Source organism: Nycticebus coucang, chromosome 6, assembly GCF_027406575.1.
Source record: "Nycticebus coucang isolate mNycCou1 chromosome 6, mNycCou1.pri, whole genome shotgun sequence".
In the NCBI taxonomy this organism is placed as follows: Eukaryota; Metazoa; Chordata; class Mammalia; order Primates; family Lorisidae; genus Nycticebus; species Nycticebus coucang.
The window spans coordinates 66,717,602-66,737,366 of record NC_069785.1 but is presented as its reverse complement, the minus strand read 5'-3'; the positions used below and the strand labels follow the sequence as shown (position 1 = coordinate 66,737,366).

General features: G+C 40.5%; 1 protein-coding gene and 1 pseudogene across 3 annotated transcripts in view; one reads left to right on the top strand and one right to left on the bottom strand.

Moving 5' to 3' along the window:
- The window catches only part of CSNK1G1 (casein kinase 1 gamma 1), a 224,844-nt gene that overhangs the window by 106,184 nt on the left and 98,895 nt on the right, over positions 1-19,765 (top strand). For all 3 annotated transcript variants that reach the window (XR_008380748.1, XM_053595049.1, XM_053595048.1), the window contains exon 4: positions 8,235-8,304. Coding sequence is in view for 2 of the 3 variants with exons in the window: in XM_053595049.1 (XP_053451024.1) it covers positions 8,235-8,304 (70 nt within the window). In the remaining variant the exon portion in view is untranslated. The remainder of the gene's footprint in view (positions 1-8,234; positions 8,305-19,765) is intronic.
- On the bottom strand, positions 1,251-3,272 carry LOC128588313 (eukaryotic translation initiation factor 4B-like; annotated as a pseudogene).

Genomic DNA, 19,765 nt, shown 5'->3' with positions numbered 1-19,765 from the left:
TGAGCACAGTAATTCAAGTCTTTTCTTTGTGACAGCAAAATTTGCCTTAAGCATCACACTCCTACAAGGTAGCCATCTGCTGTTGGTTTAGGATTTCAGGCAGGCATATGTGTTCCAGAAGAAGGGTGATTCTGCAAATGTTTTGGCAAGTGGCCAGCCTCCTACGGCAATGTAATCAGCATCTGGCACAGAAATACAAGGAAGCCCTGCTACTGCTGCTTTAGTTCTACTTTGTTTGGATCTTCATTGTGGGCTCTTATAGCTTGGATTTCTAAGAACTCTTTTAAAAAATCGTATGCAAAGTAAACAAAATAGTTTAATGAGCCTTTCCTTTATGTATCACCCAGACTTCTATTATTATTATTATTATTATTTTTGAGACAGAACCTCAAGTTGTCGCTCTGGGTAGAGTGCACTGGCATCACAACTCATAGCAACCTCCAACTCCTGGGCTCAAGCAATTCTCCTGCCTCCACCTCCCAAGTAGCTGAGACTACAGGCGCCCGCCACAACGCCTGGCTATTTTTTGGTTGCAACCGTCATTGTTGTTTGGTGGCCCGGGCTGAATTCGAACCCACCAGCTCAGGTGTATGTGGCTGGCACCTTAGCCGCTTGAGCCACAGGCGCCGAGCCCTAGTATTCTTTTTGACAGAGGTTTTCTAATAATTGTTTAAAAAACAAAATTTCTGTATGCTACTCATCTTGCTGCCTTCCCCAAGCTGTGGATTGAGTGTTTGTTATGTGTTTTACTTATAGTGCTTCCTGAAAAACATAAAGCCACCTTTTAGCTGAGCAGGCTACAGCAATGTGCTAAAGAGACTGACTTCAGGGTGTAAGTCTCTCTTTTTTTTTATGTTTTTCTCCCCAGGAGATGGTGAGTTTTATTTTCTCTTATCTGGATAGAGGTTTGATTTGCTCTCAGATGTTCCAGGGTGGAGAGAGACTAGGCAAAAGCACAAGATGTCGGGTGGCATTCGTAGGTCAGTAGGTAGGGTGCCAGCTACGTACACTGAGGTTGGCAGGTTCAAACCCAGCCCGGGCCAGCCAAAAATATCAATGACAACTGCAATAAAAAATATCCAGGCATGGTGGCGGATGTCTGTAGTAGTTCCAGCTACTTGGGAGGTTGAGGCAAGAGAATCACTTAAGCCCAAGAGTTGGAGGTTGCCGTGAGCTGTAACGCCATGAGTCTCTACCCATGCTGACAGCTTGAGACTCTGTCTAAAAAAAAAAGCATAGGATGTTGAGGTCTATTCAGTGTAATCTTGTCCCTTGTTTTTATCTTCACCATCAACAGAACTGCGTGCTTGCTTGCAGAACTGAACTTGGAGGCTGGATTTTCCTCAGGTTTCTTCAGCTCAGGTGCAGATCTGGAGTCTTGATCCTTTTTGTCATCTTTCTTACCTGACTCCTACCATTCATTGGTCTTTATTCCCTCCATCTCCTGGACCATGGCTGGAGTTCTCAGTTTGGCCTTTTGGGACACTCATCCCATCTACTTTATTTTCATCTTCCTTGCTGATCCCTCCTCAGATGGCTGAACTGAAGCTAGTTTCCCCTTGTCACTTGTAGGGAATGTGACTCTGTGTTTGAACTCAGAGTTTATGCAGGAGGATTAGAACTTCACTTCACGAAAGCATTCTCCTTTGGGGGAGGGGCTGGCATTACCTTTGGGGTCTGATCAGGTTTGGGAGGCTTAAAAGTTGGAAGAGTGACAGTCTTCCTCCTTATAAAGTATTTCATTTATTCTAGAGACTTTCCATACTCTCTCCTTCACACATTTCTGCCAGATGTGACTGAGGTCTCAGTTTGTGATGACTCACTTCCCGTCCTCCACTGTTCCTGTTGCTGAATTTCTTCACTTCGCCAGCTTGGGTGTCTCTCCTGAGGCCATTCTGGTTTTGACTCATCCAGCTGACATTGCAGTTTCTCTTATTCCTTTTGTAGTTGTTCTTCTACTTTTCTTACTCTAGCAGCTATGTCAATGGGCTTTGTCCTTCTAAAGATAGAAGCCGTTCAACTGAACTGAGAGGTGGTAGCAGAGGAATCGTTTTGCTTAGTAGTACTCTGAATCTTTAGATTCATTTTGATCTGTTGGGGGTGCTTTAACATCACACCTATAAACATCCTGATAATAATCATCTCTGGCAGGGCGGCGCCTGTGGCTCAGTGGGTAGGGCGCTGGCCCCATATGCCGAGGGTGACGGGTTCAAACCCAGCCCTGGCCAAACTGCAACAAAAAAATAGCTGGGCGTTGTGGCGGGCGCCTGTAGTCCCAGCTGCTCGGGAGGCTGAGGCAAGAGAATCGCGTAAGCCCAAGAGTTAGAGGTTGCTGTGAGCCGTGTGACGCCACGGCACTCTACCGAGGGCGGTACAGTGAGACTCTGTCTCTACAAAAAAAAAAAAAAAAAAAAAATAATCATCTCTGGCACTCCATGATCTGTCGTCCCTTCTGTTGTAACTATTTTCATAGTGGTCCTTGCCTCCTCTGTAATCATCATCTCTGTAGTAACCACTACCAAAATGCTCTTGCCATGCCCTAACCTAGAATCATAGTCTCTGCTGCCCCGGTCATTGTAGTGATCCTGGCCCCCATATTGATTCATGCCCAGCATAGGCCATCACAATACCCATCCCGATACCAATCTGGATCATAATGATCTTGATACTTGTCTCCACTGCTAACATCACCTCTTCTAGGTGGATAGTCATCAGAGTTTTCTGTGGCAGGTTGGGCTTTCCAGTCTGTATCTGTTAGTCAGAATCCTGATTTTTATCCTGGCCAAAAGAACAATCATCCCTGTCTTTATCCTGTGCTTGATCAGCATTGTGTATTCAAATTCTCCTGTTACCTAGAGACTCTTCAGTGAGGCTCAGGGCACTGTGCAGGGAATTCAGGAAATTTAGCATAACCACAACCTTTCAACCTGTCTAGATTACTGAGTTCCTGGGGTAAACACACTGCACTACATCTAATCAAGTCTTCTGTCACATCTTAGGGCAGGTTCCTAGAAAAGCAGTATAGGGTGGCAATTTGGGAAAACCACTCTGATTAATATTGAGTTCCCTAGCAGCCTGCAGAGAAGTGGGAAGGATGGAATGGTCAATTGGAGGTTGCTCTTTGTTCGCCATCATCATTACTGTGCCAGGTGGTTGAAATGTCTTCTTCAAAGTCATGTGTTTCTTCCACCAGTGTCCCCATCCTCAGCCAGAAAGTCTGTTAGGGAGATAATCTTCCCCTTTTTACTCTTTTTTATTGCTGAGGCTGCCATGTTGGGAAACGGAGAAAGGAAAAGCATCCCTCAGTCTTCAATAAAAAGACTCTCATGTCTGAGTATATATGAGGTCTATGCTCCCTTTCAGCCCTAGAACTCTTAGAGGTTTTGCTTTTTGATTTATTTATTTGGTTACCTAAGATTAAATTGAATATGTCCTATTAAGGTTTACAGCATGAAGTTTGAGAATTTGTTTGAGGAAGGATCTGTGGTTTTTAAGTTTATTGTCTCTTAGGGTTTGTTGGAATACAAAGGATGTTTCTCCAGAAAAAAACAGTTCCTTTTCTAGTGTTTGATCAACCTCTGGGTCCATGTTTATTTACCATCACTGTTTCTGTTTGATTCCTTATGAATTCTTAGTGATTTTGCTAAAGTACAAATTCTATATCTGGATGCTTTGATAGTGATATAGTGAAAGTTCTACAACTAAATGGAGATTCAGGAGTGCTCCTTCTCTCTGTAGAGATAAATGAATAAGAAAGTGGACTGGGCACGGTGGTTCACACTTATAATCCTAGCACTCTGGAAGACCAAGGTGGGTGGATTGCTGAGTTCACAGGTTCTAGACCAGTTGAACCAGAGTGAGACCTTGTCTTTAAAAATAGCTGAATGTACAATAAAAAAAAAAATAAATAGCTGAATGTTGTGGCTGGTACCTGTAGTCCCAGCTATTTGGGAGGCTGAGGCAAGACAACTACATGAACCCAAGAGTTTGAGGTTGCTATGAACTAGGATACCACAGTACTCTACTGAAGGCGATAAAAGTGAGACTGTCTCAAAAAAAAAAAAAGAAAAAGAAAGTGACTCTAGAGTCTATAATTAGTCTTAGATACTTTTCTTTTGATTATACGAATCTTAAGAAACTTGAAGTTCAGCTCCTAATAATTACTGATTTTACATTCAAAGAAGGTTTTGAGTTTTTCATGGAACTCACTAGGGATATGAATATTCTAGTCTGTCTGAATTAATTTAGGTGAAACCTTCATAAAAGCAAATTGAATAGCAGAGGGAATAGACTAGATAAATTCAAGAAAAACTTTGGAATTATATGATTTATGGATTCTTTACCTTAAGAAAAATACAGAAACCTTCAAGTGGCTTCAGAAAGTGTCTTCAAAGATGATCAATGAATTAAAAAGTAGGAACAATGAGGAAAGGTTAAAGTATTGAAATTACTTTCCCCAATAAAAGAAAGTCTAAGAAATAATTGAATTATTATTTTAAGATCACTACTATAGTATTAAAAAGGTTAATAAGGAGTTATTTTTTTTCTTCTATTTTTGAGGAGACGGTCTCATTCTGTTGCCCTGTATAAAGTGCTATGGCATCACAGCTCACAGCAACCTGAAACTCCTGGGCTCCAGCGATCCTCTTGCTTTAGCTTCCTGAGTAGCTGGGACTACAGATGTGTGCAATGATGGCCAGCTAATTTTTCTATTTTTAGTAGAGACAGGGTATCACTCTTGCTCAGGCTGGTCTTGAACTCCTGAGGTCAAGAGATCCATACACCTTGGCCTCCCAGAATACTAGGATTATAGGCGTGAGTCACTGCGCCTGGACTTGAGTTTTTTTATTTTGTTTTTGAAGACTTAATACATGTAGGTTTAAGTTTCAGTAATGAGACTTCAACTACATATAAAAGCCTTCCAAACCATGAAACTTTCTGAACACCAGCATGAATTATCAAGGAAAGATGTAGAATCTCCTTCTTCGGAGTCTGTTTTAAAAATAGGTCAAATAGAACTAAAAGTTGATCTTCCATTTGATCCCACAATCCCATTACTAGGTATCTACCCAGGAGAACAAAAATCATTTTACCACAAAGACATTTGGACCAGAAAGAATGTTTATTGCAGCTCAATTCTTTTTTTTTTTTTTTTTTTTTGTAGAGACAGAGTCTCACTTTATGGCCCTCGGTAGAGTGCCGTGGCCTCACACAGCTCACAGCAACCTCCAACTCCTGGGTTTAAGCGATTCTCTTGCCTCAGCCTCCCAAGTAGCTGGGACTACAGGCGCCCGCCACAACGTCCAGCTATTTTTTGGTTGCAGTTTGGCCGGGGCCAGGTTTGAACCCGCCACCCTCGGTATATGGGGCCGGCACCAACTGAGCCACAGGTGCTGCCCTGCAGCTCAATTCTTAATTGCCAAGTCATGGGGGCAACCTAAGCTCCCAACAAACTATGAACGGATTAACAAATTGTGGTATACCTATACCGTGGAATACTATTTAGCCATTAAAAAGATGGAGACTTTACATCTTTTTTGTTTATCTGGAAAAGAGTTGAAACACACTCTTCTTAGTAAAGTAGCTCAAGAATGGAAAAAAAGTATCCAGTATACTCAATAATAATATGAAACCAGTATATAAACACATGCTCGTACAATTGTTAAAACACAAATATAGTCTAGCAAGGGGGATGGGTGAGGAGGGAGAGGGCAGAAGGAGACGGAGGACGATTGGCAGGAGGAAGGAGGGCATTTGGTGGGATCTCGCCTGATGGACACATTGTGAAGGTATTCAGCACCACCACCACCCCCACAGTAGGCTTACAACATTTTATGTTCCCACTAGCAATGCACAGGTTTCTAATTTCTCCACATCCTTGCCGACACTAGTTATTTTATGTTCTTGATACTAGTCATAGTAATGGTGAGTAAATTAAATGTTGAGATTTTAAGTATATGTAATAAGTTTGTGGTGTTTTTTTTTGCCTATCAGTTTATTCACAAAAAGGATAGAAAACCCTATCTTTTTAGGGTAATGTTTGATTGTCTTATTAGCAAGGTTCCTGGAACAATGTCAATTTGGAATAATTAACCAGCCAGTTCTTGAAGTTTGGTATAGAACAAAGTGTGGTTGTTTGGCTTTATCTTTGGGATCTTTAGAAAATCCTTTTTCTAGAAACTTGAACACCACTTTGGTTGTAGTGGTGTCAGTTGCACTAAAAAAATCTTTAACTTTCATAAGCGTAATAAGAAATTATGTAAGGATGGTCCTAATAGTAGTGTTCATAATACTGAAAACAATCAAAATGTCCCCAAATTATAGGGTGTGTGTGTATATACACATGTACATACATACATACGTGCAGGGGCATACTTCAGCTAATAAAATTAATATTATACACCTTCACTTACTGCCGTAGAAGAAAATTATCATCACATTGCTGAATGCAGAAATAGATTAATAAACAGCAAATGCAATATGCTCTCATCTCTCTAAAAATTGTGTTTTGGGTCTCTGCGCCTGTAGCTCAAGTAGCTAGGGCACCACCCATGTACACCGGAGCTAGTGGGTTCGAATCCAGCCTGAGCCCGCCAAACAACAATGACAGCTACAACCAAAAAATAGCCAGGCATTGTGGTGAGCGTCTATAGTCTCAGCTACTTGGGAGGCTGAGGCAAGAAAATCACTTAAATCCAAGAGTTGGAGGTTGCTGTGAGCTGTGACTCAACAGCACTCTACCCAGGGTGACAGCTTGAGACTCTGTCTCAAAAAAAAAAAATAAAATTGTGTTTTTGAGTCTATAATGAATATATGAATAAAGAAATATCAGGAGACCAGGCACAGTGGCTCCTACCTGTTGTAATCTTAGCATTTTAAGAGGCCAAGGTAGAAGGATTGCTTGAGGCCAAGAATTTGAAACCAGCCTGAACAAGAGTGAGACTCTGTCTCTACTAAAATTAGAAAAATTAGCTGGGCATGGTAGTATGTTTCTATTGTCCCAACTGTCCCCAGAAAGGATTTCTTTTTTTTTTTAGACAGAGTCTCACCTTGTCACCCTCGGTAGAGTGCCATAGTGTCATAGCTCACAGCAACCTCAAACTTTTGGGGTCAAGTGATTCTTTTGCCTTAGTCTCCTTAGTGGTTGGGACTACAGGTGCCCGCCACAATACCCAGCTATGTTTTTTATTTAGCAAGCCCCAAACCCACCAGCCCCAGAGCATGTGGCCAGCGCTCTAACCACTGAGCAGTGCGTCCCCACCACAAGCTTAGTGATTCTTAAGTCCATGAGTTTGAGGTTGCAGTGAACTATGATCACACCATTGCACCTAGCCCAGGTGACAAAGTGAGACACTGTCTACACTGTCTCAAAAAAAAAAAAAAGGAAAGAAAAGTAATTCTAGGAAGGATATTCACCAAAATGTTAAAAGTGGCTATCTTTAAAATGATAGCATCCCAGATTATTTTTACTTTCTTTATGATTTTTGTATGTTTGATTTTTTTTCCGGCCATATATCCTTATTTTTTACATGATTTTTTTCCAGCCATGTATCCTTATTTTTCTAAGGATAATAAAACTGTATACGACCAGAAGTCATAATAAAACAAGCAGGACATACATGGTGGTTTTTTTATTTTTTCTTTTTTTGAGACAGTCTCACTATGTTGCCCTTGGTAGAGTGCTGTGGCATCATAGCTCACAGCAACCTCAAACTCTAGGGCTTAAGCAATTCTCTTGCCTCAGCCTCCCAAGTAGCTGGGACTATAGGCCCCTGCCACAATGCCTGGCTATTTTTTTGTTGTTGTTGCAGTTGTCATTATTGATTTTAGCTGGGTGGGGCCAAGTTCGAATTCGCCAGCCTCAGTGTATTTGGCCAATGCTCTACCCACTGGGCTATGGGTGCCGCCCCAAGGTGGTATTTTTTTAAAGGTTTGGCATCTGGTTTCCTTAGAGAATACATTTCAGGGCACTTCTATGGTGAGGGAGCCATCCTTATATGATGGCTCAGGCAGAGTGTATTTTTATTTATCTATGGAAGGGGTTATATGTAATTTAGTTTCATCTACTCTTAGCTGCACTGTCTAAAACAAATTGTGATTAAGAAAAAGCTATCATAACACCCATAGCATCTCTAAAACATGAAGTGATATTAGCCTTATTTACTCATAAAATCTAGTGATGGAAAAATATCATTTGTCTGAATCTGATCACGTTTTTTCTTCTTGGGTTTCAGGAACCAATAAAATCACGTGCTCCACAGCTTCATTTAGAGTACAGGTTTTATAAACAGCTTGGCAGTGCAGGTAAGTCAAGTCTTTTTATTCATTTACTTAGCATACAGCTTAGCTGGAAGCCCTAAATCTTGTCTGCTTTACCCTTTTTACTAGACCATATATCTCCTCTGCTTGTTAGATAGGTAAATAAACATTGTCATCTAAAGAGCTACTTGCTTTTGGTTCCTGGGAGGGTAGTTGAGTTAATTAGGGATCTATAATACCATCACTGTGTCCAAAGACCAACTTTCAAATGCTTTTGCCTGTCTGAAGTACACATGGTATGGGGGGTTTGCTCTTTGGTAGTTCATTCATTTTTTTTTTCTCATTTCTTCATGTATACCAAAAGAAAGGCAGAAAGGTTGGTAATTCTCAAGCTGTACTTTAATACACTGAAACTATTTATGCATTAAAGACATTCTGAAACACCACAACACTATCATTTTATATATTCTCAGTAATTTTCAAGAGCTATCCATATGTTTGTAATAATCTGTGACTTATGGCAATTTCTAAAAATCCAATTTATAATTTTTAAAAAAGTCTGTTTTACATCAAAGTTATAATTTTTGAAATATTTTACTGACTTCCAGAAAAATGTTTTGTTTGACTAAGATTATCAACTCCAACTGTGGGTGACAATTCTCAGTAGATAAAATCCTTCAGACAAGTTTCATTATTTGACATTAGTACAAATTCTTCTACTTCATGCTTCCTTCGGGTAGTTTTATATGAATAACTGAAACATGACTATGGTTTCAAGCATGACCATTGAAGATGCTATTGAGAGGATTGGAGTTGTACTTCCTAAAATACATAGACTTATATAAGAGCCATTGAGTGTTATTTGAGTCTTACTATTGCCTGACCATGGCATTTATTAGATATAGTCATAACCTAGGAAGGCCATCGTGAACTCAACTTACTATGAATTCTTGCTCATTAATAGCCTGTCAATATATATTTGTTGATTGATATGAATATTTCTGACATAAATTTAAGACAGGCACCTGAGTTCACAGGATGTATGTATAACCTGAGGCTCATCCGATGCTCCAGAACTAAATTTTAATTGTTTTTCTTATGTTCCTTCTAGTTTCATAATGTTATGTTCCAGGTTTCATAAATTTTAGGGTAATGACTGTCACAGCTCATTTAAGATAAGCATATCTGTATGTGTTTTATAAATCTGAGGCTCAGATAGAAACATGCTCAATCTAGCCCAACTTAGAAGTTTGAGTAGGAAAGTGACTAGGCCAGTTTTTAGAATTTCCTCTTTAAGACCTTCCAAGCACCCTATCAGGAGCCAAAGAAAAGTTTCATGAACTTGTTACATAGAAATAACATCTGTGTTGCTAGATTTGTACTCTCCTGAAATATAGAACATTGCAGGTTCTTTAAGTTTCAGTGTTCTCTGTTCACTGAAAACAAGGAGTAATTAGGGAGAGTATTGGAGGAAAGGGGACCATAAATACTGCCTTTCATTTAAGGCGGCAAGGAAAAACTGGAAGCTCTGAGACTCGTGCATTGTAATTGCCATCAGTGGGAATAAGAGGACTCTGTTCTAGTGTTCATGCAGGCTCTTGGCTCATAGGTAGGTTGGCTATCGTTAGTCTGTTTCCCAGTACCTTTTCTTTTTTTTTTTTTTTTTTTTTGTAGAGACAGAGTTTCACTTTATGGCCCTCGGTAGAGTGCCGTGGCATCACACAGCTCACAGCAACCCGCCCGCCACAACGCCCGGCTATTTTTTTGTTGCAGTTCAGCCGGGGCCGGATTTGAACCCGCCACCCTCGGTATATGGGGCCGGCACCTTACCGACTGAGCCACAGGTGCCGCCCCCCAGTACCTTTTCTAACAATCACTAACAATCACCTAAAAGTCACAAAGCCTCCTAGGTCTTATATGTGTATGAAGTTCAGTGGTGATTCCTGGCTTCTTTTCTGTTTCTTGAGATCATCCTGCTTTTAAAGTAGCTGTGGTGGATGTTGTCTTCTAACAGTTGCCCTACAATTAACAGGGTAGCTACAAGCTTTCCCAAGATAGGAAGAGCATTATATATCTTTTTTCAAATCCTCCAATCCAGTATAAGAATTGCTTTTAGATTTTCTTTTTTTTTGAGACAGAGTCTCACTTGGTCACCCTTGGTAGAGTGCCATGGGGTCATGGCTCACAGCAACCTCCAACTCTTGGGTTCAAGTGATCCTCTTGCCTCAGCCTCCCAAGTAGCTGGGACTACAGATGCCCACCACAATACCTGGCTATTTTTTAGAGAGGAGGTCTCGCTCTGGCTCAGGCTGGTTTCAAACCTGTGAGCTTAGGCAGTCCACCGACCTTGGCCTCCCAAGTTCTGGGATTACAGGCTTGAGCTACCACACCTGGCCTTTTAGATTTTCTTAGTAAATGGTCATCTGAGACCAGAAGCAGTTACTCATAACTATAATCCTAGCAGTCTGAGAGGCTGAAGCGAGTTGATTGCTTGAGCTCAGGAGTTCAAGACCAGCCTGAGCAGGAACAAGACTCTGTCTCTACTAAAAACAGAAAAATTAGCTGGGCATTGTGGCAGGGGCTTGTAGTCCCAGCTACTCAGGAGGTTGAGGCAAGAGGTTTGCTTGAGCCCAAGAGTTTGAGGTTGCTGTGAGCTATGATGTCATGGTACTTACCCTGATTGACAGAACAAGACTCTGTCTCAAAAAATAAATAGGTAGATAAATAGATAGACAGACAGATATAGATATAGTCATCTGTTTTCTGTTTGACAACTTTTAGCCATGGAGTTCACCATTCTTCAAGGTACTTTGTTTTTAGAGCCCAAAGTATTTGAGGTTCTTCATACTGGGCCAAAATTGGCTTGTTTTTATTTCTATGGGGCACAGTTGCGCCTTCTTTGACCAGCTCAGAGGCATTCTTCACATCTGCTATACAGTGCCCCCTCTACTGTCCACCTTTAAGTCTTTTTTAAAGATAAGAGTCTTCAGTTCCTTCCGTCTTTTTGCATAACATGGCTTACTGATACTTCACTATCACTGCATCCGTGCTCCCCTAGAAAGGATGGGCAGAAGTGATCCTCTTGCTTCAGCCTCCCAAATAGCTGGGACTACAGGCGCCCACCACAATGCCCAGATATTTTTAGAGATGGTGTCTTGCTGTGGCTCAGGCTGGTCTTGAACCTGTGAGCTCAGGTAATCCACCCACGCCTCCCAAGTACTGGGATTACAAGCATGAAGCCACCACCCCAGCCCTTTCACATACAATACCCCTGTTTTTGTGTGCACCTCTTAAGTGAACTTTATAAAACAAAACATGTAACTGTGGTTAGGGAGACATAGGGTTTACTGTCCTCTTTGATCAGGACACAACATTTTGTTAATTTACATTTAAGGCCACCCCCAACTTTACTGAGGTATAATTGACAATTAAAACTTACATGTTGGGCAGTGCCTGTGGCTCAGTGAGTAGGGTGCTGGTCCCATATGCCGGAGGTGGTGGGTTCAAACCCAGCCCCGGCCAAAAACCACAAAAAAAAAAAAAAAAAACTTACATGTATTGGGCGGCGCCTGTGGCTCAAGGAGTAGGGTGCCGGTCCCATATGCTGGAGGTGGCGGGTTCAAACCCAGCCCCGGCCAAAAACCACAAAAAAAAAAAAACAAAAAAAACTTACATGTATTTAGGGCAGCTAAATACAAATGTGGCTCAGTGGGTAGAGCGCCGGCCCCATATACCGAGGGTGGCGGGTTCAAACCCACACCTGCCCAAAATGCAACAAAAAATAGCCGGGCATTGTGGTGGGTGCCTGTAGTCCCAGCTAATCAGGAGGCTGAGGCAAAAGAATCACCTAAGCCCAGGAGTTGGGAGGTTGCTATGAGCTGTGACGCTATGGCACTCTACCGAGGGCGATAAAGTGAGACTCTGTCTCTTAAAAAAAAAAAAAAGTGTATTTAAGATGTACATGATTTTTTGATATGTATATACACATACAGTAGCTTAACATAAGCTTCTATCAATCAAAGCTTTCTACATTTTCTAGTTATATAATTGATTTTGAGCACCTAAACTTCATTTTATTTTATTCTATCATTGCTATATAGGGATATTTAAAAAATCTTGATTCTGGGCAGTGCCTGTGGCTCAACAGAGTTGGGCGCCAGCCCCATATGCCGGAGGTGGCGGGTTCAAACCCAGCCCCGGCCAAAGACTGCGCAAAAAAAAAAAAAAAAAATCTTGATTCTATTATCCTGTTGATGATTAGGTATTGACTTTTTTTATTTATTTATTTTTTTTCTTTTGGCCGGGGCTGGGTTTGAACCCGCCACCTCCGGCATATGGGACCGGCGCCCTACTCCTTGAGCCACAGGCGCCGCCCTAGGTATTGACTTTTGTGTGTTTTTTATTTTTTGTTTTTTTTTTGTGTGTGTATGTGTGTTTTTGTTTTTTTTAGTTTTTTTTGGGCCAGGGCTGGGTTTGAACCCACCACCTCCGGTATATGGGAACAGTGCCCTACTCCTTGAGCCACAGGAGCTACCCTTGCCTTTTGTTTTTTAATAGTAATTGCACATTTGCTTCCTCCCCTTCCCTGTAAGATTATAAGCCACTTAAGAATAAGGCTTGTGACTCAGCACCCATAGTTGAGTAGGGCACCAGCCACGTATACCCAGGCTGGCAGGTTTGAGCCCAGCCCGGGCCTGCTAAAGAACAATGACAACTGCAACCAAAATATAGCTGGATGTTGTGACAGGCGCCTGTAGTCCCAGCTACTTGGGAGGCTGAGGCAAGAGAATCACTTAAGCCCAAGAGTTGGAGGTTGCTGTGAGCTGTGACATCACGGCACTCTACGAGGGCCACATAGTGAAACTCTGTCTCAAAAAAAGAAAAAAAAAAATTGATATCTCTAAGTTAAGCAGAGAAGAAAGTAAAGGGGCCCTTGAGAGCCCTGAAACTGAGAGTAAGCAATTTCATCTTCCTATTAGCTATCTTTTTTTTTCACTTACTGTAGAAACCAAATTATAACATCTTAAAGGACATTTTGATAGAAAATGCTGACCATAATTACCTATATTTTTACCGCCTTACCCCAGCTACATTTTCTTTGAATGCTCCCTTCTCCTTTCGTATGTAACATACTTCATAGTTAATCTCAGTTCGTGTGCAACATGTCTTCTTTTACTTAACATTATAGTATTTGTCATGATGCCTCATAGTCTTCTTGTTTCTAGTCATTGTATAATACCCCATCAGTTTCATCAACCATAGGTTTGTTTTGTGTTATAAGCAACTGTTTTGTGTTTCCAGACATTTAAAAAGCTTTTTTTTTCTTTTTGAGACAGAGTCTTAATCTGTCACTCAGGTTAGAATAGAGTGGTTTAGTCATAATTCACTACAGCCTTAAATTCCTAGGCTGAAGCAGTTTTCCTGCCTGTGCCTCCCTAGGAGCTGGCATGTGCCATCACACCTAGCTTTTTATAAAACTTTTTATAGATAGCCGGGCGTTGTGGCGGGCGCCTGTGGTCCCAGCTGCTTGGGAGGCTGAGGCAAGAGAATCGCTTAAGCCCAGGAGCTGGAGGTTGCTGTGAGCTGTGTGAGGCCACGGCACTCTACTGAGGGCCATAAAGTGAGACTCTGTCTCTACAAAAAAAAAAAAAAAAAAACTTTTTATAGAGACAGTCTCTTGTATTGCACAGGCTGGTCTCAAACTCCTGGCCTCAAGTGATTCTCCTTCAGCCTCCTCCAGCCATCTTGTCTGGCCAAATCATTTTCATTTTGGGAAATTACTTTTCCCTATTAATTTGATTCTTGAGTATTATAAATCCAAAACTATTGTTGGCTTTGTTCTTTTACTAAGGGTGGTATGCAGGTATGATCCATCATGCCTGGTCAAAACTTTTCTAAGTTCTCTCAGCCCCCATAAGATAGGTTATTTTCAAATGCTTAAAGATAAATAAAATGAAAGATTAGAGGTATTCCAAATGATTCAGAACAAAACTTATTAAAATTCAAGAAGATAAAATTTTGGCTTTGTATAACAATTAGACTGAAAGTAACCTAAATGCCTCTGAATATATGAAACTGAGTAAAGAAGAGTAATATTTATACCATGGAATTAGCTATGAAAAAGAAGGTTTATCTGGGCAGCACCTGTTGCTCAGTGGGTAGGGCGCCAGCACCATATACCGAGGATGATGGGTTCAAACCCAGCCCTAGCCAAACTGCAACAAAAAAATAGCTGGGCATTGTGGCAGGTGCCTGTAATCCCAACCACTTGGGAGGCTGAGGCAAAAGAATCACGTAAGCCCAGGAGTTTGAGGTTGCTGTGAGCTGTGATGGCACAGCACTCTACCAAGGGCAATAAAGTGAAACTCTGTCTCTACCAAAAATAATAATAATAATAATAATAAAAAAATAAAGAAGGTGTATCCTTGGCACATGTAGCACAGTGGTTACGGTGCCGTACACCCAGGCTGGTGGGTTCCAACCCAGCCTGGGCCAGCTAAACAACAATGACAACTGCAACAAAAAAATAGCTGGGCATTGTAGTGGGCACCTGTAATCTCAGCTTCTTGGGAGGCTGAGGCAAGAGAATCGCTTAAGCCCAAGAGTTGGAGGTTGCTGTGAGCTGTGACGTCACGGCACTCTACGAGGGCCACATAGTGAGATTCTGTCTCAAAAAATATAAATAAATAAGTAAATAAATAAATAAATGGTTTAGAGCTCTGTTCACTAAAATGGAAAGATGTTACAAAATATTTTTAAGCAACATGTTTGCAAAACAATGTAGGATGGGCCTGTTTGTGTGCTATAAATGTACATATATATGCATATATATATATATATGAAATCTAATATGTTCACATAGCATAGAAAATATTTGAATTGAGACAAAAAATAATTTACTTTTAATTTAATTTAGCCAGGGTCTCACTCTGTTGCCTGAGGTAGAATGCAGTGACATCATAATAGCTTACTGCAACCTCAACTCCTGGGCTCCGGTGATCCTCCTGGCTCAGCCTCACCATTAGCTAGGGCTACAGGTTCACACTATGACACTTGGCTAATTTTTATATTTTTTTGTAGAGATGGGGTCTTTCTATGTTGCTCAGGCTGGTCCTGAATACAAAAGAATTTATTAATTATTACCTTTGAAGAAGAGGTATGATTAGGAATGGGAAGAAGCTATGACACTCAAATTTTCACTTTAACCCTTTAGTATTATTTTCATTTTTTGCCCTGAGCATGAATTATTTTTATAATGCTAATTCTTTGAAAGACTGCAGCAGTGGATTTATTGTCTCTGCGTAATCTCTATAGTCACCATAGCCTGATGATAAAAAAGCAGAGCAATCTGCTCCTGTCCCTGTTTATCCTGAGCCATGTGTTAACAGTAAGTTCAACAAATGATAAAGTAGTACAAATCTTGCTTCCTATATTTCTGAACATGTTATTGTAGGAAGAAAGCAAATTGTAAACTGGAACGAGGTATCTTACATGCAGTAGGATTTCCCATCTCTGAGAGGGTGGAGGTGCTCAGGCAGAAGTTGAACAGGTATGCATTTGAAATGTGGTGAGGGAGATTTGTGCACTGGATAGTAAGTTAGAACATATGACTTTTTAAGACTTATTTAAACTCTTAAGATGTTATGAGAAACTCTAACGGAATACATGTTCTCTATTGGTTATGTTTCTTTTGCAGATCAATTATATTTGGTATCTTCCTCCGTTTCAGAAGATACAAACTTTTTTTGGAGATTAATTACATTATAAATATAACTCTGGTAAAAAGAACATTTGATGGTCAGTTAACATAAAAACAGTATATGTGGGCGGCACCTGTGGCTCAGTCGGTAAGGCGCCAGCCCCATATACCGAGGGTGGCGGGTTCAGACCCGGCCCCGGCTGAACTGCAACCAAAAAATAGCTGGGCGTTGTGGCGGGCGCCTGTAGTCCAGCTACTCGGGAGGCTGAGGCAAGAGAATCGCTTAAGCCCAGGAGTTGGAGGTTGCTGTGAGCTGTGTGATGCCATGGCACTCTACCGAGGGCTACAAAAAGAAAAAAAAAGAACAGTATATGTGTTTTCATATATTAGGATGGCAGGGGTGGGTTTTTACTTACAAATTGCGATTCAGATTATGAAACCTAAAACTGATGGAGAATTTCCCAAACTTATTAGAAGGAAATAAAAAAATTTTAAATGTGAGGCTGCAACTGCATGTAATGACTATGAAAAATTATTATTTTTTTTATTTATAGAAGCCAAGTTTTAGATTTTGTCCTCTGTCTAAATCAAACAACTAAATCAAAGAAGACTCAGTCTTCAATTTTGTCTTTTTTTTATTATTAAATCATAGCTGTGTACATTAATACAATCATGGGGCACCGTACACTGGTTTTATATACCATTTGACATATTTTCATCACACTGGTTAACATAGCCTTCCTGGCATTTTCTTAGTTATTGTGTTAAGATATTTATATTCTACATTTAGTAAGTTTCACACGTACCCTTGTAAGATGCACCGTAGAATTTTGTCTGATTTTTGTTTCATTCCTTCCTATAGGCACAGAGGGCTTTGGCATTGAGTACAATTTGCTTACACCGACTAGGAGTTAGGGACTTAAAGATTATCTTTGGGTTTCCAGGAACTTCCTCACTCTCCTGAGAGCTTCGGTATTTGTTTGTTACAGTGGGCCAGCTTTCCTTTCCTTCTTCAAAGGAAAGAATGGGAACTCTTTCAATCACAGTAATTAAAGGCTATAAGGCTTGAAATCAATAGCTGAAAACATCCTGTGAGTTATAACCATTTTTCTTATGTTCTCATCATTTTCTTTATTCATCAATGTTATGTTAATTTTATGGTAGTCACCTTGAGCAAGTTCTAAATTTATTTTCTTTTTATAGGAATGTTTTTAGGTTTCCATATGTCCTCAGGGTCTTTTACTTAGGAAGATATACACATGTATATATTGTCAGTTAAAAAAGTTTCCAGTTCGGGCGGCGCCTGTGGTTCAGTCGGTGGGGAGCCGGCCCCATATACCGAGGGTGGCGGGTTCAAACCCGGCCCCGGCCAAACTGCAACCAAAAAATAGGGGGGCGTTGTGGCGGGCGCCTATAGTCCCAGCTACTCGGGAGGCTGAGGCAGGAGAATCGCGTAGGCCCAGGAATTGGAGGTTGCTGTGAGCTGTGTGAGGCCACGGCACTCTACAGAGGGCCATAAAGTGAGACTCTGTCTCTACAAAAAAAAAAAAAAGTTTCCAGTTCAAAATTTTTTTTCCAACACAGCTCCCACTTTTGCTTCTGTCCTAGTGCACAGAACAGGACTTGATGGATGACAGATTTTGGACAGAGTTAGCCAACAGCCAGTGGCCTAAAAAGATCCCCACTAGGAGTGTGACTGTAAAAATGAAGACTGTTGCTACCAGGATGCTACATCATAAGGGCCTGTTGTATGTTTGTTAATTGAATAAAAGATAAGTAAACCAGTACCAAGCGTGCAACTTAAGTGGGAGGAGAAGAGGGAGGGAGGGCAATGTGTCCTGCAGGGTAGGAACAAATGAAAGATGATAGGGGGTTGGGAGGGTAGTCAGATGGCAAGAAAATAGGATTCTAGATACAGAAATGAGAATTCAAGTCGATAAAACATGGTAGAGATCCTAACATTGACTGAAGCTATAAAATTGCCTTTATTATTCTCAGAGTTAAGTGGTCTGTTTCTTAGAAACAGTGATATTGAATAATAGCTTTGACATTGTTAAGTAAAAGTACTAAAATTGGTTATGGTAAATTCCTAGAACTTCACTGGGCATTTGGAAAGGCCTAAGTATAGTAGAAACAGAAACTCTAATCTCCTTTCATCTGGACCCTTCTTTTTTTTTTTTTTGTGGAAACAGTGTCTCACTTTATCACATTTGGTTGAGTGCCATGGCGTCATAGTTCACAGCAGCCTCAAACTCTTGGGCTAAAGCAATTCTCTTGCGTCAGTCTCCCAAGTACCTGGGACTGCAGCCACCTAACACATTGCCTAGCTATTTTTAGAGACAGGGTCTCACTCTGGCTCAGACTGGTCTTGAACTCCTGAGCCACCTGCCTCAACCTCCCAGAGTGCTAGGATTACAGGCATCAGCCACCGCGCCCGACGTTCTGGACCCTTCTTGATGAATTGGGCTGAGTGATCCTAAAGAAGTGGTGAAATTCATGTTGCTCTTGTTAAAAATACTTAATTCCACTTGTACACAGCAACCTTTTTGGGAAAATCTTTTAAGGGTTCTAGAAATAAATATCATATTATACCTGATCCAAGTCTAAGCTACCACTTCCTGGCTTTCCAGCAGCTATTTTAATCTGCTAATGGCTATCCTGCTTTGTCTGTCTTGTAAAGAAGCTAATCCTCATAGAAATGACACAGTTTTTATTGCAGTTCCCCAAATGACAAGATGCTTATTGAAACTTGAAGCTATGACAGAATCTCACTGGGCAGAGAAAGCGAGTGGACATGTTGAATACTTAGTAGTCACTTCGTTTTTTTATAATTGGTATATCATAATCATACATATTTCTGGGTGCATGTGATATATTGATGCATATATACAATGGGTAATGATCAATTCAGGGTAATTAGGATATTTATCACAGCAAACATTGATCATTTACTTCTGTTGGAAACATTTCAGATCTCTTTTAGCTATTTTGAAATAAATATACAATAAACTGTTACTAACTGTAATGACTCTAATGTGCTAACACTAGAACTTATTCCTTTTAACAAATTATGTATTTGTATCTGTAAACTAAACTCTTTTTATTCCTTTCCCCCAAGGCTTCCCAGCCTTTAATAATCATCATTCTATTCTCTACCTCTATGAGATATACTTTTTTAAGCTACCACATATGAGAACTCTTTGGAAGTTCTATCCAAAAAGATCTTTGCCAAGACCAGTGGCCTGACGCATTTCTCCAGTGTTTTCTTTTAGTAGTTTCATGGTTTTAGATCTTACATTTAAGCCTTTAATCATTTTGATGTGATTTTTCAATATGAGAAGATATAGGGATCCAGCTACATTTTTCTACATGTGGATATCCAGTTTCCCCAGCATGACTTACTAAGAGACTTTCCTTTCCCTATAGAATGATTTTGGCACCTTTGTTGAAAATCAGTTGGCTATAAATAATGTAGATTTATTTCTGGTTTCTTTATTTTGTTTCATTGGTCTGCATGTCCATCTTTATGCCAGTACCTATTTGGGTTAAAGAGCTTTATAGTATATTTTGACATCAGGAAGCGTGTGTTGCCTCCAGCTTTGTTCTTTTTGCTTAGAATTGCTTTGGCTATTCAGGGTCTTCTATGGTTTCATATACGTTTTAGGATTATTCTTCTATTTCTCTGAAGAATGTCATTGGTTCTTTGATAGGGCTTGCATTCAATCTGTAGATTGCTTTTGTTCATTTTTACAGTGTTAATTCTACCAAGTCATGAACATAGGATATCTTTCTCCCCTTTTTTTGTGA